Source organism: Lontra canadensis, unplaced genomic scaffold (assembly GCF_010015895.1).
Source record: "Lontra canadensis isolate GAN:19392208 unplaced genomic scaffold, GSC_riverotter_1.0 scaffold125, whole genome shotgun sequence".
NCBI lineage: Eukaryota > Metazoa > Chordata > Mammalia > Carnivora > Mustelidae > Lontra > Lontra canadensis.
Window position 1 is genome coordinate 2,315,423 of NW_022631119.1, and position 23,359 is coordinate 2,338,781.

Genomic DNA, 23,359 nt, shown 5'->3' on the forward strand with positions numbered 1-23,359 from the left:
CTGTATGCATATGTGTGCGTGAGTGCAGGAGCATGCATGTGAGCACAGAGAAAGTGAGAGTGAAATATGATCTGTGAAAGTATACGCAAGAGTATGTGTGTGTAAAAGAGTGTCAAAGGTAGACAAGTGTGCAGGGCCATCAGAGTGGGTGGAGGGAAAGGCAGGGTCCAAGACCACTTCCCCTAAGTGGGTATAGGAGAAAGCCCAGCTTGAGAACCCTGTGGCCATGTGAATTCTAGTTCATGAAGCTTCCCTCTGTCTCTCCCTCTCTCCCCCTCCCTCCCTCCATTAGTGGTTACATCTCAGGCAACCTTCACCTATATCACTGTCTCTCTTTATGCCTCTATGTGTCTCTGTTTTCTGTCTTTCTTTGTTCTCATCTCTATTCCCCACTCCCCATGCTCTGTCTCTCTCACACACCAGACCCTCAAGAATATTTGTTCTCCAGTCAACATGGGACTACACTTCTTTCTTTTATTTGTTTCTCCATTGCTGAGCCCTCCTGGTTGTCCCATCTTAGAATTTTATAACCCTATGCTGCTTGGCCTGCCCTCCCCACCCCACCCCAGCGTGCACACACACACAAACACACAACACACACAAACACACACACACACACACAGGATAAGCTTCTTCTGCCTGCTTATCTCCTGCAGGAATTGGAACTGCTCAGTTTCACCCCCCCCCCCACTCCCACTCCCTTCTCTGGTCCTCCTCCAGGAAGAAGATAAGGCATCTGGTCTGAACCCCCACAGCTCCATCCTTGATGTTCCCTCTAGTCTCTCTTTTTCCCTCCCATTACTGACTCCTCAACCTCCCCCACATTCCCTCTCCCAACTGCCCCCCACACGTCCTGGGGAATGGACTGGATCCAGAGCTGGCATTTCTGTCAGTAGGGGCTCTCACCAGATGGTGTCCCTCAGGGCCGGGGTGTAGAGCTGTCAGTTGCTGGGACCTTTAATTAGCACAAACCTTCCACCATCCACCTTGGCTGTTTTCCTTCTCTGGGTACTCCTGGGGCCTCCCACTCTCCATTTTTCCATGTCTGGGGCCCAAGAGAGCCAGGAAGGGGAAGAGATGTCAGGTGTCTGGAAAAACAGCCTTACAACTGACTTCCTCCCCAAGACTCAGGAGTCCTGGCTCCGAGCTCATCTTCTGTCAAAATCCAGGGGCTGGATTCCCCAAACAGAAGCCAGCTCAGGCCCCCAGACCTAGAAGTCTGGGTCCTGAGGACCCACCCCTCTCAAACTCAGCAGCCCAAGGCTGAAGCTGCTTCTCCCCAAGGACCCAGAAGTTCAGGCCTCCAACCCTCCCCCCCACCACACACAGGGCTTAGGGCAGATGTTGTTCACTGTCTGTGATTTTCAAATCCTCCTGGGCCTGTGTGGGGGTGGAAGAGATTGGTGGTTAATCCACGGACTCTAAGACATAAGACCAGATTTTCTGAGCCCTGTCCTCCTCTCCCAACTGCACCACGCTGCAGGCAGGAGACCTAATTGAGTCCCTAACTCCCCAGAAACTCGCAGTTCAGGCCTTTAGCTTCTCAGTCAACGGAGGTCTGAATGCCCTTAGAATCCTGGCGTCCAAGCCCCTGCCATTTGGAGAGGCAAGAATCCGAGCTCAGGAACAACAGAGAACCTGAGTGTGCCCCCCCCCCGCAGTCCCTGCAGGCTCAGGAATGTCAGACCCAGGGTCCCAGGCCCCCAGGCCCCCCTCGGTCGGCTCGGGGTCCCGCCCACCTGCCCCGCCAGCTGCGCAGCGCACCCGCCGGCCTGCAGCGTGGGAACGCCCCAGCTGGGCGGCATGCAGCCGTCAGGACAAGCTGCGCGGTTCCCAGCCTCCCTGCCTGGCCCAGCTCGGGCACCGCCGCCTCCCAGCCGTCGCCCGGCAACCACAGTCGAGTGGGATGAGGGGCTGAGCCTGGACTGCGGGGTCTCCGGGAAGGAAGGGCTGGGGGCCTGGATTCCTGGATCCTTGGACGTGCTGTGGTTTGCAGCAGTAACAAGGCAGGGGAGGGATATTTTGAGCTGGGGTTTTGAGGCGAATAGAACTGAACCCCCTCCTCTTCTCAGGAGTCCCAATTGCCCCCAGGCACCTCGGTGTCCTCTTCCTGACCCGCAGACCCAGGGGAGCCCCGAGCCCCGCCTCCCCAAGGCGCGGAAACTAGCGAAGCCCCAAGGGCTCCCATTTATAGCTCCGTTTCCACTCGGCGCGTTCCCTCCAGGACCTAGGCTGAGCAAGTTTCTTCCATTCTCCCCCGCCATGCCCCCCCACAAGCCTGGCAGGGTGCAGGTGTCCAACCCAGCCAGGACGCCCTCCTTCGACCCAGGTGTTCCGGCTCCCAGACCTCAATTTGGCTGGGGCGCCCGCCCGCGGGAAGACCCCGGCCTGCGGTGGCCCCATTCATCCGTGTCTCGGCCGCGGGAGTTTCTCACTGGGAAGGGACGGATCCCCCAGGGGGCGGGGCGAGTGGGATTGGACCCTCCCCGGTTTCTCCGAGACCAAGCGCGCGGAAACCGCCGGTGTTTCAGATTGTTGGAGCCTGCGGCTGAGCAGACTTGGGGAGCTCCAGGCCAGAAACCGGGTGGCTCCTAGCCTGGGGCGAAGAGTCGGGAGCGGAAGGAGCTCCGACCAGTGTGGTGAGAGGTGTGCCGTTGAGGAAGGAGTTTCCAAGGAAGCCAGTGCAACAGCAAGTCTACGGGATCTTGGGGGACACCCATTCAGAATGTTGGTTCCCGCCCTCCTTGTCCTCCTCTTCTGCCTCCGGGGGCATGCAGGTACGGGGGGGGGGGGGTGAATGGGGGAAGGATTGTTTGCCAGATGCCTCTTTATTAGGGTAGATGGAACGGGGTGGAGGAGGTGTGCTCAGACACCTAGGTCTGCAGGAGGAGAACCCTGGGAGGCTGGACTCCTGGGTCCTGAATGACGGAGCTAAGCTCATTTTTAAACTCAACCCTGGTCCCCTCCCCCGATCCTCCTAGGTCTGTCGCCCCATTTTCTGCAACAACCAGATGACTTGGTGGCACTGCTGGGGGATGAGGCCCGGCTGCCCTGTGCCCTGGGTGAATACTGGGGGCTGGTTCAGTGGACTAAGGACGGGCTGGCTCTAGGGGGTGAAAGGGACCTGCCAGGTGAGACAGTTATCTCTGCTCAGGAGGGGTGGGCTCCAGGTGGGGGTGCTGGGCTTGGGCCTTATCTGAAGTTTCTATTTTGATGTTTACAAATTTGGGAAATTGTTGGGCTCAGATGAACATCTGGAAGAACTGAAGTTTTAGTTTCTTCTTTGGGGGAGTAGGGGATTTTTATTTGCATTATGAAATATTACATAAATGCAGAAACGCACCTAAAACATAAAGGGAAGATTTGCCAAGTAGTTCTAAAGGAGACCCTCACGTGACTACTACTCACGTTCACTGGCCGTTCCCCAGAAGCCTTCCTTTCTCCTTTCTCCTATCATAGCCCTCTGCTCACTCCAGAGGTAGTATCTAAACTGACTTCTATGGCAGTTGCTCTTTTGCTTTTTTCTGACTTTTTCACCCACCCCTAGTTTGCTATGACTCTGGATTGGGAGGGGGTTAGAGTCTCTCTGGCCCAGCACCCACTTTTGGGTGTCTTTCTAGTGTGGGATGTCTGGGGTGGGGGGAGGGAGTTTCTGGGGCCAGAAACTCAGAACCATGGTGACTGCCTCTTCCTCAACTGCAGGGTGGTCCCGGTACTGGATTTCAGGGAATGCAGCCAGCGGCCAGCACGACCTTTACATTAGGCCCGTGGAGCTAGAGGATCAAGCTTCATATGAGTGCCAGGCCACACAAGCAGGCCTCCGCTCTCGACCAGCCCAACTGCATGTGCTGGGTGAGGACCCTCACTTGTCCCTGGGAAGCCCAGGGGGACAGCCAGTGCTAACTGATTACCAGAGTCCAGGGAACCCAGAGGGGTGGTCAGTTAGAGCCGGGAAGATTGGGGTCTCTGGGCCCGGGATACAGCTCTGACACCCAATCCACCCCTCAGTGCCCCCAGAAGCCCCCCAGGTGCTGGGCGGCCCCTTTGTGTCTCTGGTGGCTGGAATTCCTGCAAATCTGACCTGTCGGAGCCGTGGGGATGCCCGCCCCACCCCTGAGCTGCTGTGGTTCCGAGATGGGATCCGACTGGATGGGACCACCTTCTACCAGGTCAGGTCCAAATCTCTATGCAGCCCTTGCCCATTCAGGGAAAACACGCTTATCCAGAGGGGAGAGGGTCATGTGAGGGAAGAGGTTCAAGTGTTGGGACTCTTGGTATGTGATTAAGGACAAGAACTCCAGAGCCAGACTACCTAGGTTCAAATCCTGGCTCAGCCACTTGCTGGTTGATTGGTCTTGAGTTCAAGTGGCTGAATCTCTCCATCTCTCAGCTTTCTTATCTGTACAATAGGGACCATTATAGTCACTTCATGGGGTAATTGTGCCGATTAAATAAAACGTTTAGAAGTGACAGGTAGTAAACACTGCATACAGGGTAAATGAAATCATTATTATTATTCATAACCTCCAGACCCTGCTGAAGGAAGGAACCACTGGGTCAGTGGAGAGCATCTTATCCTTGACTCCTTCCAGCCATGATGATGGAGCCACCTTGGTCTGTCGGGCCAGGAGCCAGGCCCTGCCGTCGGGGAAGGATACAGCTATCACACTGAGCCTGCAGTGTGAGTATAATCAAACCCTGGCTCTTAAAGAAAAGAGGGGCCTGAGACTAGAGTCCAGGATATTAGGAAGGAGGAGGTTGTGGACCTGTGGTCCTGGGGGAACTGGGAATTGGAGTCCTGGGCTCCTAGCTCAAAAGGAAGAGGAGACTGGGGACCCAGCCTGTGAGAGGCTGGGCATTGGGACTCAGGTGCTCCATGGAGGTGTTCCAGGTCCTTGCTCACCGCTGACCATGACCCACCTCTACAGACCCCCCAGTGGTGACTCTGTCTGCAGAACCACAGACTGTGCTGGAGGGAGAGAAGGTCACTTTCCTGTGCCAGGCCACAGCTCAACCTCCTGTCACTGGCTATAGGTGAGGACGAAGGTCACCGGAGCACGGGTTTGGGGAGGACTGGGATTGGGACGTAAGTGGGCGTGCCTGGGGAGCAGAGACAACACCAACAGCCCCACTCCCTCCGCAGGTGGGCAAAGGGAGGTTCCCCGGTGCTCGGGGCCCGCGGGCCAATGTTGGAGGTCGTGGCAGACGCCTCATTCCTGACTGAGCCCGTATCCTGCGAGGTCAGCAACGCTGTGGGTAGCGCCAACCGCAGCACCGCGCTCGACGTGCAGTGTGAGCCGGGGCGGGGCCCTGAGTGGGGCCAAATTGTGGCGGACGGTAGAGTGTCAGGGGCTTGAGTGGGGCGTGGCTGAGATGGGCAGAAGGAGGAGGTGGAGCCGGAATGCGATGTGCTGAGTCAGGGCCAAGGAGGGGCGGGGCGAGGGCGAGGCCGGAGCGTGTGAGCCAGAAGCGTGAGCCGAGTGGTTATGGAGCAGCCGCCTATCCCTAGGCCCTTGAGGCTGTCGCTTCTCAGTGACCGATCCCGGGTCAGAAGTTGCATCCTTGCATCCCTCCCCGGCCGTGCGACGCCTCCTCTCTCTCTCCTCTAGTCGGGCCACTTCTGCAGGCAAGGCCAGAGCCCATGTCAGTAGACGTAGGGGAAGACGTTTCCTTCAGCTGCGCCTGGCGCGGGAACCCGCTCCCACGGGTAACTTGGACCCGCAGCGGGGACGCACAGGTGAGACCCAATCTGGGATCTGAGGCCGCGGCGGGCGGTGGACGGGGCTTCCCCTCAAGGTCCTGCCCGTGACGCCCCTACCCTATCCCAGGTGCTGGGGTCCGGGCCCACGCTGCGTCTTCCGTCGGTGGGGCCCGAAGATGCAGGCGACTACGTATGCAGGGCTGAGCCGGGGCTCTCGGGCCTGGGGGGGCGGCGCTGCGGAGGCTAGGCTGACTGTGAACGGTGAGAAAGCGGCGGTTTCTAGAAGACCGGGCAGAGCCCTGGACTGGGAGCCCGTAGAGTGGGCGAGCTCTAAGCGGGAGTGGGAGTGGCCTTGAAAAGGCGAGCTTTGTAGACCGCGGGGTCTGGGGGTGGGAGCCGGACCTAACCCTGGCGAGCCTTTGAGAGGTTCAGAGTTTATTGAGGGGCGTGGCCTGCTTGATTGGCATTAGTGGAGAGGGCCAAGACCTGGCCCCGGCTTATTGAGAACTGGAGTTTCTGAGGGCCAGGCCTCTATCTGACTCGTCCACAATCTCCAAACCAGCTCCCCCAGTTGTGACCGCCCTGCATTCTGCGCCCGCCTTCTTGAGGGGCCCCGCCCGCCTCCAGTGTCTAGTCTTGGCATCCCCAGCTCCAGATGCCGTGGTAAGGAAATGTCACCACTGTCCTGACCGGCCTCCCTGACCTCCCAGTCGGAAGTCCAAAACTGCTATGATCCACACCCTGCCCTCCTTTCCCTCCCCTTCCAGTCTCCTTAATGACTTCCCTTTTTTTGTGCCCCCCAGGTCTGGTCATGGGATGAGGGCTTTCTCGAGGCGGGGTCACGGGGTCGGTTCCTGGTGGAGACATTCCCAGTTCCAGAAGGCAGCCAGGGACAGGGCCCAGCCCTGATCTCTGTGCTACACATTTCGGGGACCCAGGAATCCGATTTTAGCCGGGGTTTCAACTGCAGTGCCAGAAACCGGTTGGGTGAGGGAGGCACCCAGGTCAGCCTGGGGCGTAGAGGTAAGATCCTGGGCCTGAAGACTCCAAGCCCCCAAACGCCACAATCTCTAAGCCAAGGACCTCCACATGCAGAGAGCTTCAAACCTTGAGAGCCTCAAACTATGAGTCCCTTGAATCCTGAGTCCCCCCCCAAACAGTAAATTCCTTTAAATGTGGAATTCTAAGTTGAGAGACCCCTCACACTTAGGTACCCCAAAGAAGGGTAGCTCCAAATATGGGGCATTATAAAGTTTAAAAATGCTCAAACTCTCGGACTCTCTAAAGCCAGGCAGTTTAAACTTGTGGAACCCCAAATTCAAATGCCCTTAAACTGGAAGGACCCTAAGCTAGGGACTACAAACTTGGGTATCCCCAAACTTGGTGACCTTTTGAGCCCAGAGAATCCAACCCAAGCAAGCTCAGAGTCCCTATTCCCTGGTTCCTCCTGGGCCTCACACTTAGCCTCATTAGAACACCCCCTGTCCTTCCCATAGACTTGCTGCCCACTGTCCGGATTGTGGCTGGAGTGGCTTCTGCAGCCATGACTCTTCTTATGGTCATCATCGGGGTGACCCTCAGCTGCTGGCGCCATGGCAAGGGTCAGTGACTGAGCCCCACCTCGGTACCTTCCCCCAAGCCTGCTCCCCCTCCACCGACGGATCTGGCCTTGACCTGCCCCCAGTCCCACCTCTATGGTCTTGGCTTACCTTTGGGCCCTGATTCCTCCCTCAAGCCCTATGCCCATCTTCTCAGGGTCCTTACCCTCCCAGGTTCTCATTGTTTCCCAGCCTCCTGACCCAACCCAGTCCTCTTTCTTCCTGCTCATTGGTCTCCACAAACTGTGACCTTGCTCCATCCCTTATCTCTGCTGTCCCACTGTCCCTGGCCTCAGCCTCTTTCTCCAAGCAAAAGAACCTGGTGCGAATCCCAGGGAGCAGCGACAGTTCCAGTTCTCGGGACCCTGAGGAGGAGACAGGCAGCGGCGAGGACCGGGTAGGACACTAGGGTCCCCAGACACAACTCGGCCTTTGAACAATGAGAAACCCAGTCCCAACTGGGCCCTCCAACTCAAAGAGGGTCTGAGTCCCAACAAGTGACCCCAGGCTCTAATGTCCCTCAAGTCTAAATATTCCCCTGACCCAGTTATCCCCTAGACCAAATATGTCCCCAGGACCCTTTGTCTTAAATTCAGACCTGAGCTCCAGCTGCTCTTGGTCCCTCCTGCCTGGCCTCCACTGTCCAGCTGGGGGTTGTCAGGGTCTTGTACTGGGCCAGGAGGATTCTCTGAGTACCCCCTCTAACTAAGCACCCTACCCCAGGGACCCATTGTGCACACAGACCACAGTGACCTGGTTCTGGATGAGGAGGGGGCTCTGGAGACCAAGGTGAGTGTTGGGAAGGGAGGGTTCGCTTTACTGAGTCTCCGCTCTCTCCCAGCTTAGTCCTCTCCTATTTCACTCTGGGTCCAGACCTGGGACCTAGCCCCCTTCACCCTTTCCTCCTGCCTCCTGGGCCACTTCATTCACCTCTGCAGCCTGTTGGCACACCTGCTGATTATGCCCACAAATCTGTCCAGCCTTGGCCTCCCTCTTGAGCTTTCCCATCATAGTCCCACCCCAGGCTTCCTGGATGTCTCTGCTGGGCCCCTTCCACCTACCAGATCCCACACTGGCCTCATATCTCCCCAAACCTGCCTCTCCTTTGGGGTCCCCACTTTCGAGCTCCACTGACCTCAGCCTCTAGTCCAGAGCCCTTCTCTGTCTCCTCTGTACATAGCACACGCCACTCTATTGGCCTGAAACACTACTTTCCTTCCCATACCTACCTAATTATGTCCTTTATTCCTCTGGTCTCGGCTCACACATTTCTTGTTCTGGAAAGCCCATGCTTCCCTCTTCACAGTCCTGATCATGCTGTGTTCCACCTGTCACAACTGGGACCACTCTGTCCTGGCTTCCTGTCCCAGCCCTGAAATCCTACTTGTGCTACGCCATTAAGACTTATCCCTCTGCCTGTCCTTCCCCCATCAATACCCTGATGCCTCTTGACTCTGGGGATTTGCCATTTCCTCTTTGGCCTGGGATCTCCATGAAGGCAGGGGACCCCAGTCTCTCCCTGCATGGTAGTCACCTCCAGCAACAGCATAAGGCATGACACAGAATCAAAGCCTTGGGGCTGGTGGGCAGATGAATGAATGTCTTGGTCTCAATCTCTGTTCCCCATTGCATCTCCTCCCATGCCACCAACCCTTAGCAGGCCTATAACCCCCTGTTGCTGCCTTTCTCTGCCCATTTCCTTCTGTCTTTTTGTCTCTTGTCACTGTTTTTCTGTCCCACTTTATCTTCCTATCAGTCTATATGTCTGTCTCTGTCTCCAGGTCTCAGCTTGCTCCTATTTCTAAGTCTCATTTCTAAGTCTCAGGGTCATGTTTTAAGTGTGTCTCTCCATTAGGGACCCTAACCTCCCCCCACCATATCCTCATATAACTCATATAATCCCATTTGTCCCCTTAGGATCCAACCAATGGTTACTACAAGGTCCGAGGAGTCAGTGTGAGCCTGAGCCTTGGTGAAGGCCCTGGAGGGGGCCTCTTCCTGCCGCCCCCCGCCCCCCTCGGACATCCAGGAACCCCTACCTTCTGTGACTTCAACCCACACCTAGGCATGGTCCCCCCCTGCAGACTTTATAGAGCTCGGGCAGGTTATCTCACCACACCCCACCCTCGAGCTTTTACCAGCTACAGCAAACCGACATCCATTGGACCCCCAGATCTGGCCCCCAGGACTCCACCCTTCCCATATGCTGCTTTCCCCATACCCAGCCACCCACGTCTCCAGACTCATGTATGACACCTCTCCAAATGAAGAGTCCTGAAATCTTCAACTTGCCATAATGGATTGTCCTGATTTCTGAGGAACCAGAACAAGTTGGTGACCTTCCTCCTCCAAAACTGAACATTGATGGGAGAGAAAGATCATACAATTGTCTGACTTACTGGTGTATAGTCAGGTCAGCCAAAGAAGCTGCCCCAAAAGGAGCAAGATGGCCACTTGACCAACTATTCCCCCTGTGTAAAAGGGATTCAAGATGGCAGATGGGCTCTTTGTAGAGGGATGGGGATGGGGGTAATAGGAGTTAGAGGCAGGGATGGAAATTATTTCCAGACATTGAAAGAAGAGATTTCAAAATGACCACCTGTACTGAGAAGACAGGCAACATAGGAAGATCTAGATAGAAGCCAGACCAGACCCTGTCCTGGTTCTCTCTGAGGGGCGTTTTGCTTGGCCAATGGAAGTGCAGCCAAGATGGCTGTTCACTCTCTGGGAACCCAAGATGGCCACTATCTTGATTCCTTCAAAATTCCTTCAAGACCCTGGAAAATTGAATTCAAGGAGTGAGGATAGGGTAAGAACTGTCATGAGGAGAGGGAAGTGGGTTGGGTTGTGTGGGGGTGGAATTTGGGGATGAGAATATTTATGTTTAATAAAAGTTGAGAAGTGAATGTGTCTTGGGGATTCTCCTAGCATTATCACCCTCCACAAAGAAGGATTCCATTAAATCTGCCCTAAGAATGGATAAAGAAGATGTGATATATATGCGCACGCACACACACACACCGGAATACTATGCAGCCATCAAAAGAAATCTTGCCATTTGCTACGACGTGGATGGAACTAGAGGGTATTACGCTTAGCGAAATAAGTCAATCAGAGAAAGACAACTGTCATATGATCTTCTTGATATGAGGAAGTGGAGATGCAAAGTGGGGGGCTTGGGGGGTAGGAAAAGAATAAATGAAACAAGATGGGATGGGGAGGGAGACAAACCATAAGAGACTCTTACTGTCAGAAAACAAATTGAAGGTAACCAGGGGGAGGGGGGTAGGGAGAGGGTGGTGGGGTTATGGACATTGGGGAGGGTATGTGATATGGTGAGTGCTGTGAAGTGTGTAAGTAAATCTGGTGATTCACAGACATGTACCCCTGGGGCTAATAATACATTATATGCTTATAAAAATTTAATTTTAAAAAATCTGCCCTAAGGCCCTTCCTCTACCCTAGGCAATGAAGTGAGAGTAGGAACAAAACCATGAGCCACCCGTTTAGCACTCCAGGTTCTTTCGACATACATCTACACAAACATACATGCACAGATGCACATACATGACAGGGCTGCTCCAGTGGGCTTGGGGTAGACCGAATTCTAGTTATTTGAGGAGACAAAGCAGTGAGCCCTGAAGAGGAGGAGGGGAGGAAGAAGCTAGAGAGAATAGAGATGCCATTGTCCTTAAAGCAAGGATGGGTTGAGTCCTGTGGTGCATGGCACCTGACTCGGGTCATCCTTAAAGAAAGGGCTTTGATTTATGAATCCTTGAGCTAGGAATTAAAGGTCCAAACACCTGGGATCCTTGGAAAGCAGAGCAGAAGGCCAAGACTCCTGAGTCTTAGGAAGAAAGGGGTGGGGAGGGGGAGAGGCAAGGGTCCTTGGTCTCTGGTCCTGAAAATGAAGACCCCTGCAGCTCAGACTCCTGGATCTGAGGGAGAATGGGACTGGGTCTCAGCTGCTGTGTTTGATTAGGGAAGTTTCCCAGGCCTGTATTCCTGGGACCTCAAGGGAGGAATTTGCTGGGGGGAGAGATCTCCAATGTTGTCACGCCTGTTAGAGAAGGCTGATTTGTGAGTGGGTGTGAGGGAAGAGAAAGCTGGGCGTGAGGGTTCTGAGGAAGGGCTCAAAACGGCGGAGCCTATGACCCAGACTCCTGGCTAGGCCCTTGCATGGGGTGGGACTCGCGGAATCTCTAGGAGGCGGGGGCTTGGCGCTGGCTCCCACCCGGGGTTCCCAAGCTGCTCCACTCTGCGCAGAGCTGCCACGCTATTGTCCTGGCTAGGAAGGCGGGGCCGGCGTGGGGCGGGGCTGGCGGCGCCGGCGCAGCCCGGGGGCGGCGGGAGGAGGCGGCGGCGGCGGCGGTGGAGCTGGGAGCTCCTGTCACCGCTGGGGCCGGGCCGGGCCGGGCGGGAGTGCAGGGGACGTGAGGGCGCGAGGGCCGGGACATGGGGCCCACCAGCCCCGCCGCTCGCGGTCTGGGTCGCCGCCGGGGCCCGCCGCCGCTGCCGCTGTTGCTGCCGCTATTGCTGCTCCTTCTGCGCGCGCAGCTCGCCGTCGGGAGCCTGGCCGGTGGGGGCCCCGGTGCGGCCGAGGTGAGGCCCGGCCGGGTCCTGGGGGGTGGGGGAAGGGGCGGGACCGGGCCTTGGACCCGGACGCAGACACGTCCAGGGCAGAAAGCGCAGTCTTTCCAGTCAAGGGGCCGGCCCCTATACGCCCCTAACGGCACTAGGCATTCATGAACCCAGGAGTTCTGGACCCAGCTCCCCCATCTTCTGTCCTCCCAGCTGCCTCCCGCCCCTAGCTTAGGAACTGGCTGTTCCAGAGCCGCTGGTCCCGAAAGTCTAGCCCTCTCAGACCCTCCTGACCTAGGTGACTCAGCCCCTACCCCTTCCCACCTGAACACGGGACCCACCAGACAGTAAGACACCTGGATCCAAGAATGTTTGCCCCTTGCATCCTCTGGACCCATTTGAGGGCCCCCGCAGCCTCCCAGAACGCAGGAGTCTAGGTCTTCAGCCTGCGACCCCCAACCCAGGATGTAGCTCTCCAGCCCTCGAAGGATTGGAGTCCAGGCCTGCAGGGCCCTGAAGCCAGGCCTTGTCGTCTTTGCACTGGAGAATGGGACCCTGAGCTAGGGATGGAGGGAGGAGGGGCCAGAACGCCTGGGTTCTGGCCTCCTCCCCCGTGATTCAGTTTTAACCCCTTCGGGCTCCAGTGCGGCTGCGCCCTGGTGGGGGCGGAGCCTGTCTCCGCGGCAACAAGGCCGCGAGACTCCCGGGGGACCCGGGTCGCCATAGCAACAGGAGAGCTGGGGCGTCCCCGCCCTGTGGGAGCTGTTTCCCAGGGAACAGTACCTCTTAGGAGGCGGGTGCGCGATGCTTTGTTAAGGGGGCTGGTGTTGGGGGTCTGAACCTCTGGGTCCTAAGGAGAAAAGGTCCGGGGGACCCACGTGCCAACGTCCCGGGGCCCTCGCTGACTCCTCCGACCCGACCCTCAGGCCCCGGGGTCGGCCCAGGTTGCCGGACTATGCGGGCACCTAACCCTTCACCGAGACCTGCGCACCGGCCGCTGGGAGCCAGACCCACAACGCTCTCGACGCTGTCTCCGGGACCCGCAACGCGTGCTGGAATACTGCAGACAGGTGGGCGGGACCTACTGAGAGGGGCGTGGTCAGCGGGAAAATGGTTCCGAGACTGGGCCGCGTCGCCCAAAAGGAGCTAGTGGTACAAAAGGCACGGTCCAAGGAGAATGAGGGATCTAAGTAGGCAGGAGGAGCTGGGGGGCGAGGCCAAGAAAGAGGCACATTTAGGATAGAGCAGGACCTGTTTTTGAGAAACTAGGTCAGGAAAGGAGAACTGGGCAAAGAGGGCCAATTAAGGGCAGTATCTAGTGAAGAGACGGAGTTTAGAAATCTGTGGTGGGCTCTTCAAAAAGTAGTGGTAAAAGGTGGGCGTGGCCAAAGTAGGGGCGGGGCCAAGGAAAATATCTTGTGGACTGCAAGATAGGAAAAGGGGTGGGGCCCAATGAGAGTAGGAAAGCTAGGAGGCGTGGCTACAAAAAGGCAGTTCTAATACAGAAAGAAGGGATGCTTCCTGAGAAGCCAAACCGAGGAAGAGGTGAGGCTTAAAGGTGGGCCAAACCTATTGGGGGAGAGGACAGAGGTGACACGAAGAGAGGTGAGTATTAAATTTCTGGGTGGTTGGCGGGGCTTCTGAGGGAAAGCTACTGGGGGCGTGGTCAGGGGACCTGGCGGGCTTAGATGTCTAAGACCCGTTCTACGGAGAAGCAGAGCCTAGGGAGATCATTAGACCCTTGAAAAGGGACATGGCCAGTGGAGAAGCACGGCTGGCAGGGGCGAGGCTGTGAGCTGATCGCCCCTACCCGGTGCCCCCAGATGTACCCGGAGCTGCAGATTGCACGTGTGGAACAGGCGACACAGGCCATCCCCATGGAGCGCTGGTGCGGGGGTGCCCGGGGTGGCCGCTGTGCCCACCCCCACCACCAGGTTGTGCCTTTCCGCTGCCTGCGTGAGTCACAGGCTGGGGGAGGAAATTAGAAGTGGCGGGGGGGAGGTATCTCCCAGGGGTGAGATTCTGGGCCCTGGGCTCAGGTTCACATTAGGTATCTGGATGTTTGGTGCCAGAATGGGGCAGAGAAACCTCTGAGGATAAAATGCCTGGATTCTGAGGAGGTTGGAGTTAGTGTCTGTGGGAAGGTCTCACTGTGGTGCCCCCATTCTCCAGCAGGTGAATTCGTTAGCGAGGCCCTGCTGGTGCCTGAAGGCTGCCGATTCTTGCATCAGGAGCGGATGGACCAGTGCGAGAGTTCAACCCGGAGGCATCAGGAGGCACAGGAGGTCAGGACCCTGGCCCATCCCATCCTCATCCCCCAGAACCCAGGAGTTCAATCCCCTAAGGCCCCATCCCCTCCAGAAAGTGAGTCTGGACTTCAGCCCCCTCTTCCCAGTGGAACAGAATCCAGAATCCAGGCTCCAGCCCCATTAGTCCCCAAGACCTAGGCATCCATGCTCCCCTCTATCCTCTCCTAACCCACAATCCTGGCATCTGGCCTACTCTTCCCACAGGCCTGCAGTTCCCAGGGCCTCATCCTGCATGGCTCTGGCATGCTTTTGCCCTGTGGCACAGATCGGTTCCGAGGTGTGGAGTATGTGTGCTGCCCCCCTCCGGTGACCCCCGATCCATCTGGGACAGCAGTTGGGTGAGTGGGAGGGAATCCTCCATGCCCATTCCAAGGCTCCTGAGGCAGGAAACAGAAGTCTGGGGGTGCAGGTCAGATTCTCATTGCCCTGAGTGTTCTGTTCCCTCAGTGACCCCTCCACCCGGTCCTGGCCCCTAGGGGGCAGAGTAGAGGGGGGTGAGGAGGAGGAAGAAGAGGACTCCTTCCTACAGCCAGTGGATGATTACTTCGTGGAGCCCCCTCGGGCTGAAGAGGAAGAAGAGGAGGAAAGAATTCTACCCTCAAGCTCCCACAGCCCTGCAGGGGTCAGCAAAGGTGAGACAGTCTCTGCACCCCTACTTCCCTCTACCCTGGATGGAGGATGATTTGAGGGAGCCTTGGTGTAGGGGTATCTTTAGGAGGGAACCGTTGGGGAGAGACCCAACTAAGGGGGAATGGAAGGGATGGGAGCAACTCTGGATAAAGAAAAGGAAGGGCTGTCCTGTGAAGGATACAAAGGGTTGGAGATGGTTTGGGGGTACCTAGAGGTGGAGGAGACATCTGGTTGTTCCTCAGGGTTCTTTTGGGGAAGGCTGAAGGATGGTGTAATGGATTCCTAAGCTTTGCAAGAACAGGCCCAGTTCAGAACTAGATCTCTCACAATGCCTCACAGCAGCTATGGTTATGGGGACACACGGTAGCCTCCAGTGTGCTCTAGGAAATGCAGTTCTCCAGGAAGGCAAGGTGACCTGGCGATGGGCTTCAGGTTGATTCCCTGATTCCTTGCAGCGACCACCACTGCAAGGCCCACGGATGGTGTGGATGTGTACTTCGGCATGCCTGGAGAAATCAGCGAGCATGAGGGGTTCCTGCGGGCCAAGATGGACCTGGAGGAACGTAGGATGCGCCAGATTAATGAGGTAATGATCCTGGGAGCCCCAGGATTTTCCACAACACAGAACTCCCTAAACAAACACAGAATTCCTCAGGCGCACATTGAGGCTGCCTCCAAAGACTCCTCAAGCCCCCAGCAACCCCTAGCCCTCAACACCACCTCTAAGATTATCAGGGATCCTTGACCCACTTAGAATCCCACTAAGATGCTACCAAGATTCTATGCAAACTCTGGTACACTGTATTCTTCTACGTTAAATTCCTTCTGAGCCTCAACCTCTGGTGAACCCGAGAGCCAGTGGAACTTAAGGATCTGGAGACTCCAGAGTCTTGAAGAGGGTTTGGGGGGACTCACTGGGTAAAGCAGGGAAGATTCCAGGATCCTGAAGCTCCCCTTGACCCCAGGTGATGCGTGAATGGGCTATGGCAGACAACCAGTCCAAGAACCTGCCCAAGGCTGACAGACAGGCCCTGAACGAGGTAGGACACCCTCCAGTCTCAACCTGGTCTCAACCTGGTTCCGGCCTCGTCCGGCCTCCCTCAGCTCTGCCCCTACTATATTGGTCTCTCCTGGCCCCACCCTTCCACCTGGCCCCCACCTCTCTGGGCCTATGGCTGACCAGACCTTTCTCTTCTCCTCAGACTGGCCATGTTTAGCCTCCTCTTAACCTGATGCTTACCTCGGAGGGCCGGCTCTATGCTCTATGCTCTATGCTCCTCTCCCCAGCTGAGCCCCTAAAGATGCAGCCAGGGCCTTCTGAGGCCCTGCCCCCTGACTCTGGTCCCACCCCTCTAATCTCACTTTTTCTCAATCCCTGCTCAGTAGGCCTGGCCTCATGACTCACCGGTCACCTTTAGTCCTGGCTGGAGTTAGCCCCACACCCTGACTCTTGCTCTACTCCTCTTTGTCCTATTCGGGCACAGACCATCTCCAGTTGGCCCCGCCCAGGCCTAAAGCCTTCCCTATCCTGTAATACTTGGAAAGTATTTCCCTTGAATGTGAGCCCGCTCAGTTCCTAGGTTGTTCCCACCAGTTCCCATTTGGCCTGGTCCTGCCTGGCTCTGCCTGGCCCAGTATCCCCACCCCTTCCAGTCAGTGTCCCGGGACCTAGTCCCACCCTAGGGTGGATTCTACTCATGCCTAGACCCACGACACCCTCCTCCACTACCCTGTGGCCCTAGAGCCCTGCCTTTCCAGACTGCCTTTGCCCCAGACTCTCACCCATCTTCACCTTTCCTGGCCCTGTGCTACCCCCCTCGCCAGCACTTCCAGTCCATCCTGCAGACCCTGGAGGAGCAGGTGTCTGGGGAGCGACAGCGCCTGGTGGAGACCCATGCCACCCGAGTCATCGCCCTTATCAACGACCAGCGCCGGGCTGCCCTGGAAGGTTTCCTGGCAGCGCTGCAGGGGGATCCGCCTCAGGTGTGGGAGCCGAGGGGGCAGAGGCCAGAGGGTGGAAAGGTCTTGGGCAGGCCCCGGCAGGCAGCCTTTCTCCCTTCGGCAGGCGGAGCGCGTCCTGCTGGCCCTGCGGCGCTACCTGCGGGCGGAGCAGAAGGAGCAGCGGCACACTTTGCGGCACTACCAGCACGTGGCGGCTGTGGACCCTGAGAAGGCCCAGCAGATGCGCTTCCAGGTCTCCGATCCTTCCAGCTCCCAAACAGCCCGTTCACCCTCCGACCCCAGTGTCTAGGACCCCATCCCTCAAGACGCCCTTCCTATCCCTGCCAACCCCCCACCCCCGTGCCTCGGGACCTTTTCCAGCCCCTTGGATCCCTACTCCTCAGACCCTGGAACACTGCCCTCACCCCCACTCCCCCACCGCCACCCCTGTGCCTTTGACCCCCATCTTGTCCCTTGGATTCCTACTTCTTTTCCCAGAATCCCCCTCCTGGGCCTTGCATCCTGTTCCTGCCCATCTGCTCTCCTTTCTCCCTCATCCCACTTGTGTCCCCTGCAGCCCTTGTTCTGTGTCCTCAGATCCCAATTCTATCTCTTGGATGTTCTCTTCGTGTCTTGACTACTCCATTCCACACTTTTGAACTCCAAGTCTTGCCCTTGAGCCACATCATTTCCATAGGACCCCCAATCCCACTTCCTTCTCTGCAACCCCTGAAACCTCATTTTCTATCCCTCAGACCCTACTTTGCGCTCCTCCTTCTCACTCACATTGACTTCCTGTCTTCTGTGCCGTATCCTGGACTTATATTGTCTCTTGGGCACTTTTCCTGGTGACTACTCCTTTCCCTTCTGCCTTACTTCCTTTTCCAAGCCCCTCACTTCCTGTCTGCTGTACATCTTTTCCTTTTCTTTTTATTCTGCTTCTCCTCCTCCAGTTTTTTCCCTCCTGTGGCCCAATTCCTGGCCTTTGGACCCGATTTTCTGTCCGTCGTATATGCTACTTTTCCTTGGACCCTATTGACCTTCCTGCCTCACCCTGCCTCAGTTTCCCTATCTCTCCCCACTGCTTCCTCCCCCACAGGTGCAGACCCACCTTCAAGTCATTGAAGAAAGGATGAATCAGAGCCTGGGGCTTCTTGACCAGAATCCCCACCTGGCTCAGGAGCTGCGGCCCCAGATCCGTGAGTGCCTGTGACCCCCAGTTTCCATTCCAGGGCTTCTTAAGGCAGGGGCCCACCTTCTATTGGTTAAAGCAAGTGGCAAACCCAATTCAGATTTGAAGGCAAGACCCCCCATGAGAGAACAAACACCAGAGACTGTGACCTACCACAGCCCCAGATCTGTTGTGACTTCTTACTGGATATCCCACACCTAACCCTGTTCTTTAAAGAAGCCATTCTCTTGGGGTGCCTGTGTGGCTCAGTTGTTAAGCATCTGCCTTTGGCTTAGGTCATGATCTCCAGGTCCTGGGACTGAGGCTTGCAATCAAGCTCTCTGCTTCTTGGGAAGCCTGCTTCTCCCTCTCCCACTTCCCCTGCTTGTGTTCCCTCTCTCGCTGTGTCTGTCTCTGTCAAATGAATAAATAAAATCTTTTTTTTTAAAGATTGTATTTATTTATTTGACAGACAGAGATCACAAGTAGGGAGAGAGGCAGGCAGAGAGAGGGGGCTGGGGCAGCAGGCTCCCCGCTGAGCAGAGAGCCTGATGAGGGGCTCAATCCCAGGACCCTGAGATCATGACCTGAGCCAAAGTCTGAGGCTCAACCCACTGAGCCACCCAGGCGCCCCTGAATGAATAAAATCTGAAAGAAAGAAAGAAAAAGAGAAAGAAAAAGAGAGAAAGAAAGAAAGAAGATAAGGAAGGAAGGAAAGAAGGACGGAAGTAGCCATTCTCTTGAAACTTCAACCTCACTCCTCCCTGCCAGGGGTGTCTCCATCTAGCTCCCCACTTTCCCAGATCATACTTGTGGCTATACCCAATCACTCTACTATTAGGGTGCCGTTTGTTCCCCCAGTTTTGTTTTGAGGCATCCCTAGGCTCACAATCTCAATCCCCTTTCCTCATGTTCCCCTCAGAGGAGCTCCTCCACTCTGAGCACCTGGATCCCAATGAATTAGAAGCCCCTTCCCCAGTGGGCAGCAGTGAGGACAAGGGTGGGCTTCAGCCTCTGGATTCCAAGGATGGTGAGTTAACCCAAATATGATAGCCCCAGACTTTGGGGGACAGGCACCCAACCTCCATGCTAATCCCCTAAAGTCTGGGGGTATCTTACCAACACAGTGAGTGGGAGAGGATAGGAACAGATGTCTAAGGTTGTGCAGACGTCTGTGGGATCCTTGATCCTCCTGCCTTGCCCCCGGGAGGGTGTGTCTCCACCCTTTCCTCGATGATGCCCTCCTTTCTTCACTGTTCTGCCTGTCTTGCCTCCTCTGGCTGCCTGCAGACACCCCCATGGCCCTTCCGAAAGGTGAGTATCTCCCAGAGCAGACCCCAGCCACCAAATCCCGCTAGTCCCTGAGCCCAGAATGGGAAAGGGTCCATCCTTTGGGAACTCCAGACCTTCTGGGTAGAGTCCGGAGCCCCTTCTGACTGCCTCCTCAGGCAGGTGTAGCACCATTCTCGACTCTCAGGAATAAGATAGGACTTGGGGGTTAGGGTCCACAGAACAAGATGCTGCATCCTCTGGGAAAGAGAAGATGTCCCCCCTGGAGCAGTATGAGCGAAAGGTAAGTCAGATCTGTGGGAGCCTGAGGGTCGATGGGAGAGGGGTCCTGGACTCCAGCATCTGAAGAAGGAGGGTGTTAGGGGTTTGGATTCCTTGGCCTGAGTGAAGAAGGGATTGAGAACATGGATTTCGGGATCCTAGGGAAGAAGGAGGCTGGGGGATGCCCTACTGGGGCCCAGGGGTGGAGGAGGCCGGGGCCCAGACTCCTGAGTCGCTGACACCTCCTGCTTCCCCAGGTGAATGTGTCTGTTCCAAGGGGTTTTCCTTTCCACTCATCGGAGATTCAGAGAGATGAGCTGGTAAGAGGAGGACTATTCTGGGGACTTAGGGGGAGAGGTCAGAAGTCAGTGGCTAGGCTGTGACTCCCAAAGCCACACAGGGCCTTGGTGAGCCTCAGAGATGGCCTCTGCCCCATGTCCTCTCCACGCAGGCACCAGCAGGGACAGGAGTGTCCCGAGAGGCCGTGTCTGGTCTGCTGATCATGGGAGCAGGTGGGGGCTCCCTGATCGTCCTCTCACTGCTGCTCTTGCGCAAGAAGAAGCCCTATGGGGCTATCAGCCATGGAGTGGTGGAGGTGAGAGATACAAAGACATGGGATGGGGGAGGAATTCCAGACCCTGGACACAAAGGAACTGTGAGATCTGTGGTCAGGTCCCTATGCCCCTCTGTTCCCGGCCCCTACTGCAGGTGGACCCAATGCTGACCCTGGAGGAGCAGCAGCTTCGGGAACTGCAGCGTCATGGCTACGAGAACCCCACCTACCGCTTCCTGGAGGAACGACCCTGAACCAGCCCCGGTTACCCCCTTCGGCTGAGCCCAGACCTTCCCTCTTTCTGGAGCCCCAGAACCCCAGCTCCCAGCCTTGGGGGGCCCTCAGAAATGTTCATTTCACACCCTTTTTGAGGGGGCTGGAAGTTCTTATTTCCCCTTTCCAATTCCAAATTCCATTCCCAAGAAATCCCCAGATATTCCCAGCTGCCTCCCTGCTTGGGATTCCCTCACCTTAATTTATTTTGTAAGTTAATTTATTGTTCCTTAAGGTGACCACCAGCTTGGTCCCAGTGTCTGTTGTTCCCTAGAATTCACCCTCCCATGTGCTCCCCACTAACAAGCCAATAAAATCCTTCCCCCACCATGCCATCCTGCGTCTCTGTGGGGGAATCGGTGTGTAATCATAGCCCTGGACGCTGCTGTGGATCCCTGCCCAGGCCTCCTTCACCTCCTCAAACAATGGGAAGGAGCTTGATGGTCTGGGATCTAAAAATCTGGGCGGAGCCTGTAGGAGGGCTAGGATTGGCGTGCAGGGGGCGGGGCCCAGGCTGGACAGCCTCCCCCTGCCCACTCAGGAGCTTTCCGTGGTGCTGAACGGTTTATTACTTCGGGACCTCTCTTTGCTAAATCCCGAGATAGACTCCGAGGAAGCTGTGTTCTGGCAGTATCTCCTGCCTTCTATTCACCCTCACACTCATTCACACATAGCATCCACCCCCAACCTGCGATTCCAAGAAGGGAATGAGAATCTTGAACCCCTCTTCCTATTCACAAGTTTCCATCCCTTTTTGGGAGGCAATAGGAATCCCCCTGAATTGGGTAAATTCCAGTTATGTGTCCCAGAGAGGGGAATGTGCTGTCTGCAAATGCCTATTGGAATTTAAACCCTCCTGCACCCCGTCTTATGGTGTTGGGGTTAACCATCTGCATATGCTTTTCCCTGCCCCAACAGGGTTGTTATGGAAATTAAAAGGGTTAATATTTGTGGAGATGTTAGAACTGTGCCTGCTATTTCATAAGTATTTGTTAAATAAATTTTAAAGCAATATAAAGCAGGGACGCCTGGGTGGTTCTGTTGGTTAAATGTCTGCCTTCGGCTCGGGTCATGATCCCAGGGTCCTGGGCTCTAAACTGCATTGGGCTCCCTGCTCAGTGGGGAAGTCTGCCTCTTCCTCTCCCTCTGTCTCTGCCCCCCCCCCATGCTCTCTCTCTTTCTCTCAAATAAATAAAAACAATCTTAAAACGGTATGGCAGCAAATACTCATAAGGCACTCACCCTATGGCAGGCACTGCTCCCAGAGCTTTTTACATACAATGACACACTTAATCATTACTTCTATCCCATGTAGGAGGTACTATCACTCTTCCCTTTTATAGGTTAAGAAATGGAGGTAAGAAGTTACATAACATGCCAATGGTCACCATCTAGGAAGGGTCAGATCTAGGGATTCAACCGGGACTACCTGGCTCCAGCAACCACGTTCTTACTCATTTTGCTAACCTGCTGTCCAGTAATTTGAGGCTGTCCCATATGCTGTTCAGGGTGTGCACTGCAAAATTCCAAGTGATAACTTTCACTTTCTACACACTGTAGACTTGCCTTTTTACCACAACTTCCCAGCAGGTGGCAGTAATATGTCATGCTCTAATGTCAGCTTAGTACACAATTTTCTGGCAGATGGCCTAGGGAGGAAGCTCTTAGAATTAATTTTCTTCCAAAGAGCCTATGAGCTCAGAGTGTCTCATCATAGTATATACATGTAATTACAAGTCATATATATTAAATATAGACAGTAGACATCGGGAAGAAAATGCCTACACAACGCAAGTTACATACAATGCCACAGCTTCGTTGGAGAACCCGGTTTCCATCATCATTCTGATACTGGTTAAACCTTTAGTTGCATTGTACTGTACCTAGCAGAAATCTATGACTAGCACCACAGACAGGGGGAAAATGCTGCCTTTGTGTTTTCACAGTCAAGGGTGATCAACAGGCTAACTGAATAAGGAGCTCCTCCAAGCCCGTGGGACAGGAAGTGAAAGGCCATTTTGCTCAGTATGCTCAGCGTGTGATTCCTTACTAATGTTTACATATTAACGGTGATACTTAGGGTAATTAGTTTAAAAAGACTTATTACTGGAATTCCAGCAGGGGATTGCTATTGTTCATTTGATGTTCTTGTACCATTAAGCTGCCCTTTTTTTCCCATTGAAAACAATTTGTTCATTTTTATTTTAATAATACAGTTTCTTAGAGACATTTTATCATTCTCTCATTTTTAATATGTGTGTGCATGTGTTTATTGATACATCTTGGGATATACATCTTTTTATATATATATATACATCTTATATGTCAGTAGGCTCTAAGATGCCATAAATGATAAGAAATATCCTTATGGGGGTGCCTGGGTGGCTCAGTTCTTAGAGTATCCAATTTTTGGTTTAAGCTGAGGTTGTGATCATGAGTCCTGGGATGGAGCCCAATGTTGGGCTCCACACTCAGCACAGTGTGCTCGTCCCTCTCCCTCCCCCTCTGCCCCACTCCCCACTCACAAACTTTCTAAGACAGATAGGTGTATAGATAGCTAGATAGATAAAATACTTTTATGCAAAGGAAGAAATACAGAAATTAAACTACGCCCTACAATGACTGTAAGATGCTTTCCAGTTAAGTTCTTAGAATCTATGGAATAACGTTCCTATGAATTCTTCACAGGTCAGCTGCCACAATGTGCATCCTCAGAAGAGCAGTGCATGCTGGTACAGGGCTGCTGATGTGGAAGACTAACACAGGGGGCTCCGGAAACCCCGCCTCCCAATATTCAAGCCCTGGAGTAGTGCTCCCTCCCCAGATTCTGGGCTTGGCCATGTAAATGACTTTGACCAACGTGATGTCAACAAGTGTGAGGCAAGCAAGTACGTATTTTCTTAGAACACTTCCTCTTGGAACCACCCACGTTCCTGGAGAGACCACATGGAGGAAAGGGTGCTTGGCCCACTCCCAGTGGTCCCAGCTAAGCTGTCAGACATGTGAGCAAAGTTGCCCAGCCCGAACAGGCCTAGCTGACTGCAGCTGCAT

The 23,359-nt window shown here is 55.1% G+C and overlaps 2 protein-coding genes across 2 annotated transcripts; both read left to right on the forward strand.

The window, feature by feature from the left end:
* Positions 1-2,518: 2,518 nt before the first annotated feature.
* On the forward strand, positions 2,519-10,155 carry KIRREL2 (kirre like nephrin family adhesion molecule 2). Its single transcript, XM_032841747.1, is given in 16 exon segments — positions 2,519-2,777; positions 2,982-3,131; positions 3,703-3,852; positions 4,009-4,169; positions 4,531-4,681; positions 4,929-5,034; positions 5,144-5,292; positions 5,610-5,737; positions 5,829-5,924; positions 5,926-5,962; positions 6,264-6,364; positions 6,505-6,724; positions 7,198-7,302; positions 7,596-7,696; positions 8,023-8,088; positions 9,217-10,155. Coding segments are annotated over 16 exon segments (2,109 nt in total). The 5' UTR covers positions 2,519-2,725; the 3' UTR covers positions 9,553-10,155.
* Positions 10,156-11,660: 1,505 nt separating this feature from the next.
* On the forward strand, positions 11,661-20,641 carry APLP1 (amyloid beta precursor like protein 1). Its single transcript, XM_032841748.1, has 17 exons — positions 11,661-11,901; positions 12,807-12,950; positions 13,704-13,836; positions 14,053-14,165; positions 14,394-14,527; positions 14,637-14,821; positions 15,275-15,405; positions 15,785-15,859; positions 16,644-16,802; positions 16,885-17,013; positions 17,860-17,959; positions 18,854-18,961; positions 19,222-19,245; positions 19,434-19,504; positions 19,740-19,802; positions 19,934-20,077; positions 20,191-20,641. Exons 1-17 carry the CDS (start codon positions 11,755-11,757, stop codon positions 20,287-20,289), a joined length of 1,959 nt encoding a protein of 652 aa, XP_032697639.1. The 5' UTR covers positions 11,661-11,754; the 3' UTR covers positions 20,290-20,641.
* The last annotated feature ends 2,718 nt before the right edge of the window (positions 20,642-23,359 follow it).

Coding starts and splice junctions, on each gene's coding strand:
- APLP1 (XM_032841748.1), top strand. CDS start 11,755: ATGGGGCCCACCAGCCCCGCCGCTCGCGGTCTGGGTCGCCGCCGGGGC. Junction 15,860..16,643: donor ACAGACAGGCCCTGAACGAG/GTAGGACACCCT, acceptor CCCCCTCGCCAG/CACTTCCAGTCCATCCTGCA. Junction 19,246..19,433: donor CCCCATGGCCCTTCCGAAAG/GTGAGTATCTCC, acceptor CTTGGGGGTTAG/GGTCCACAGAACAAGATGCT.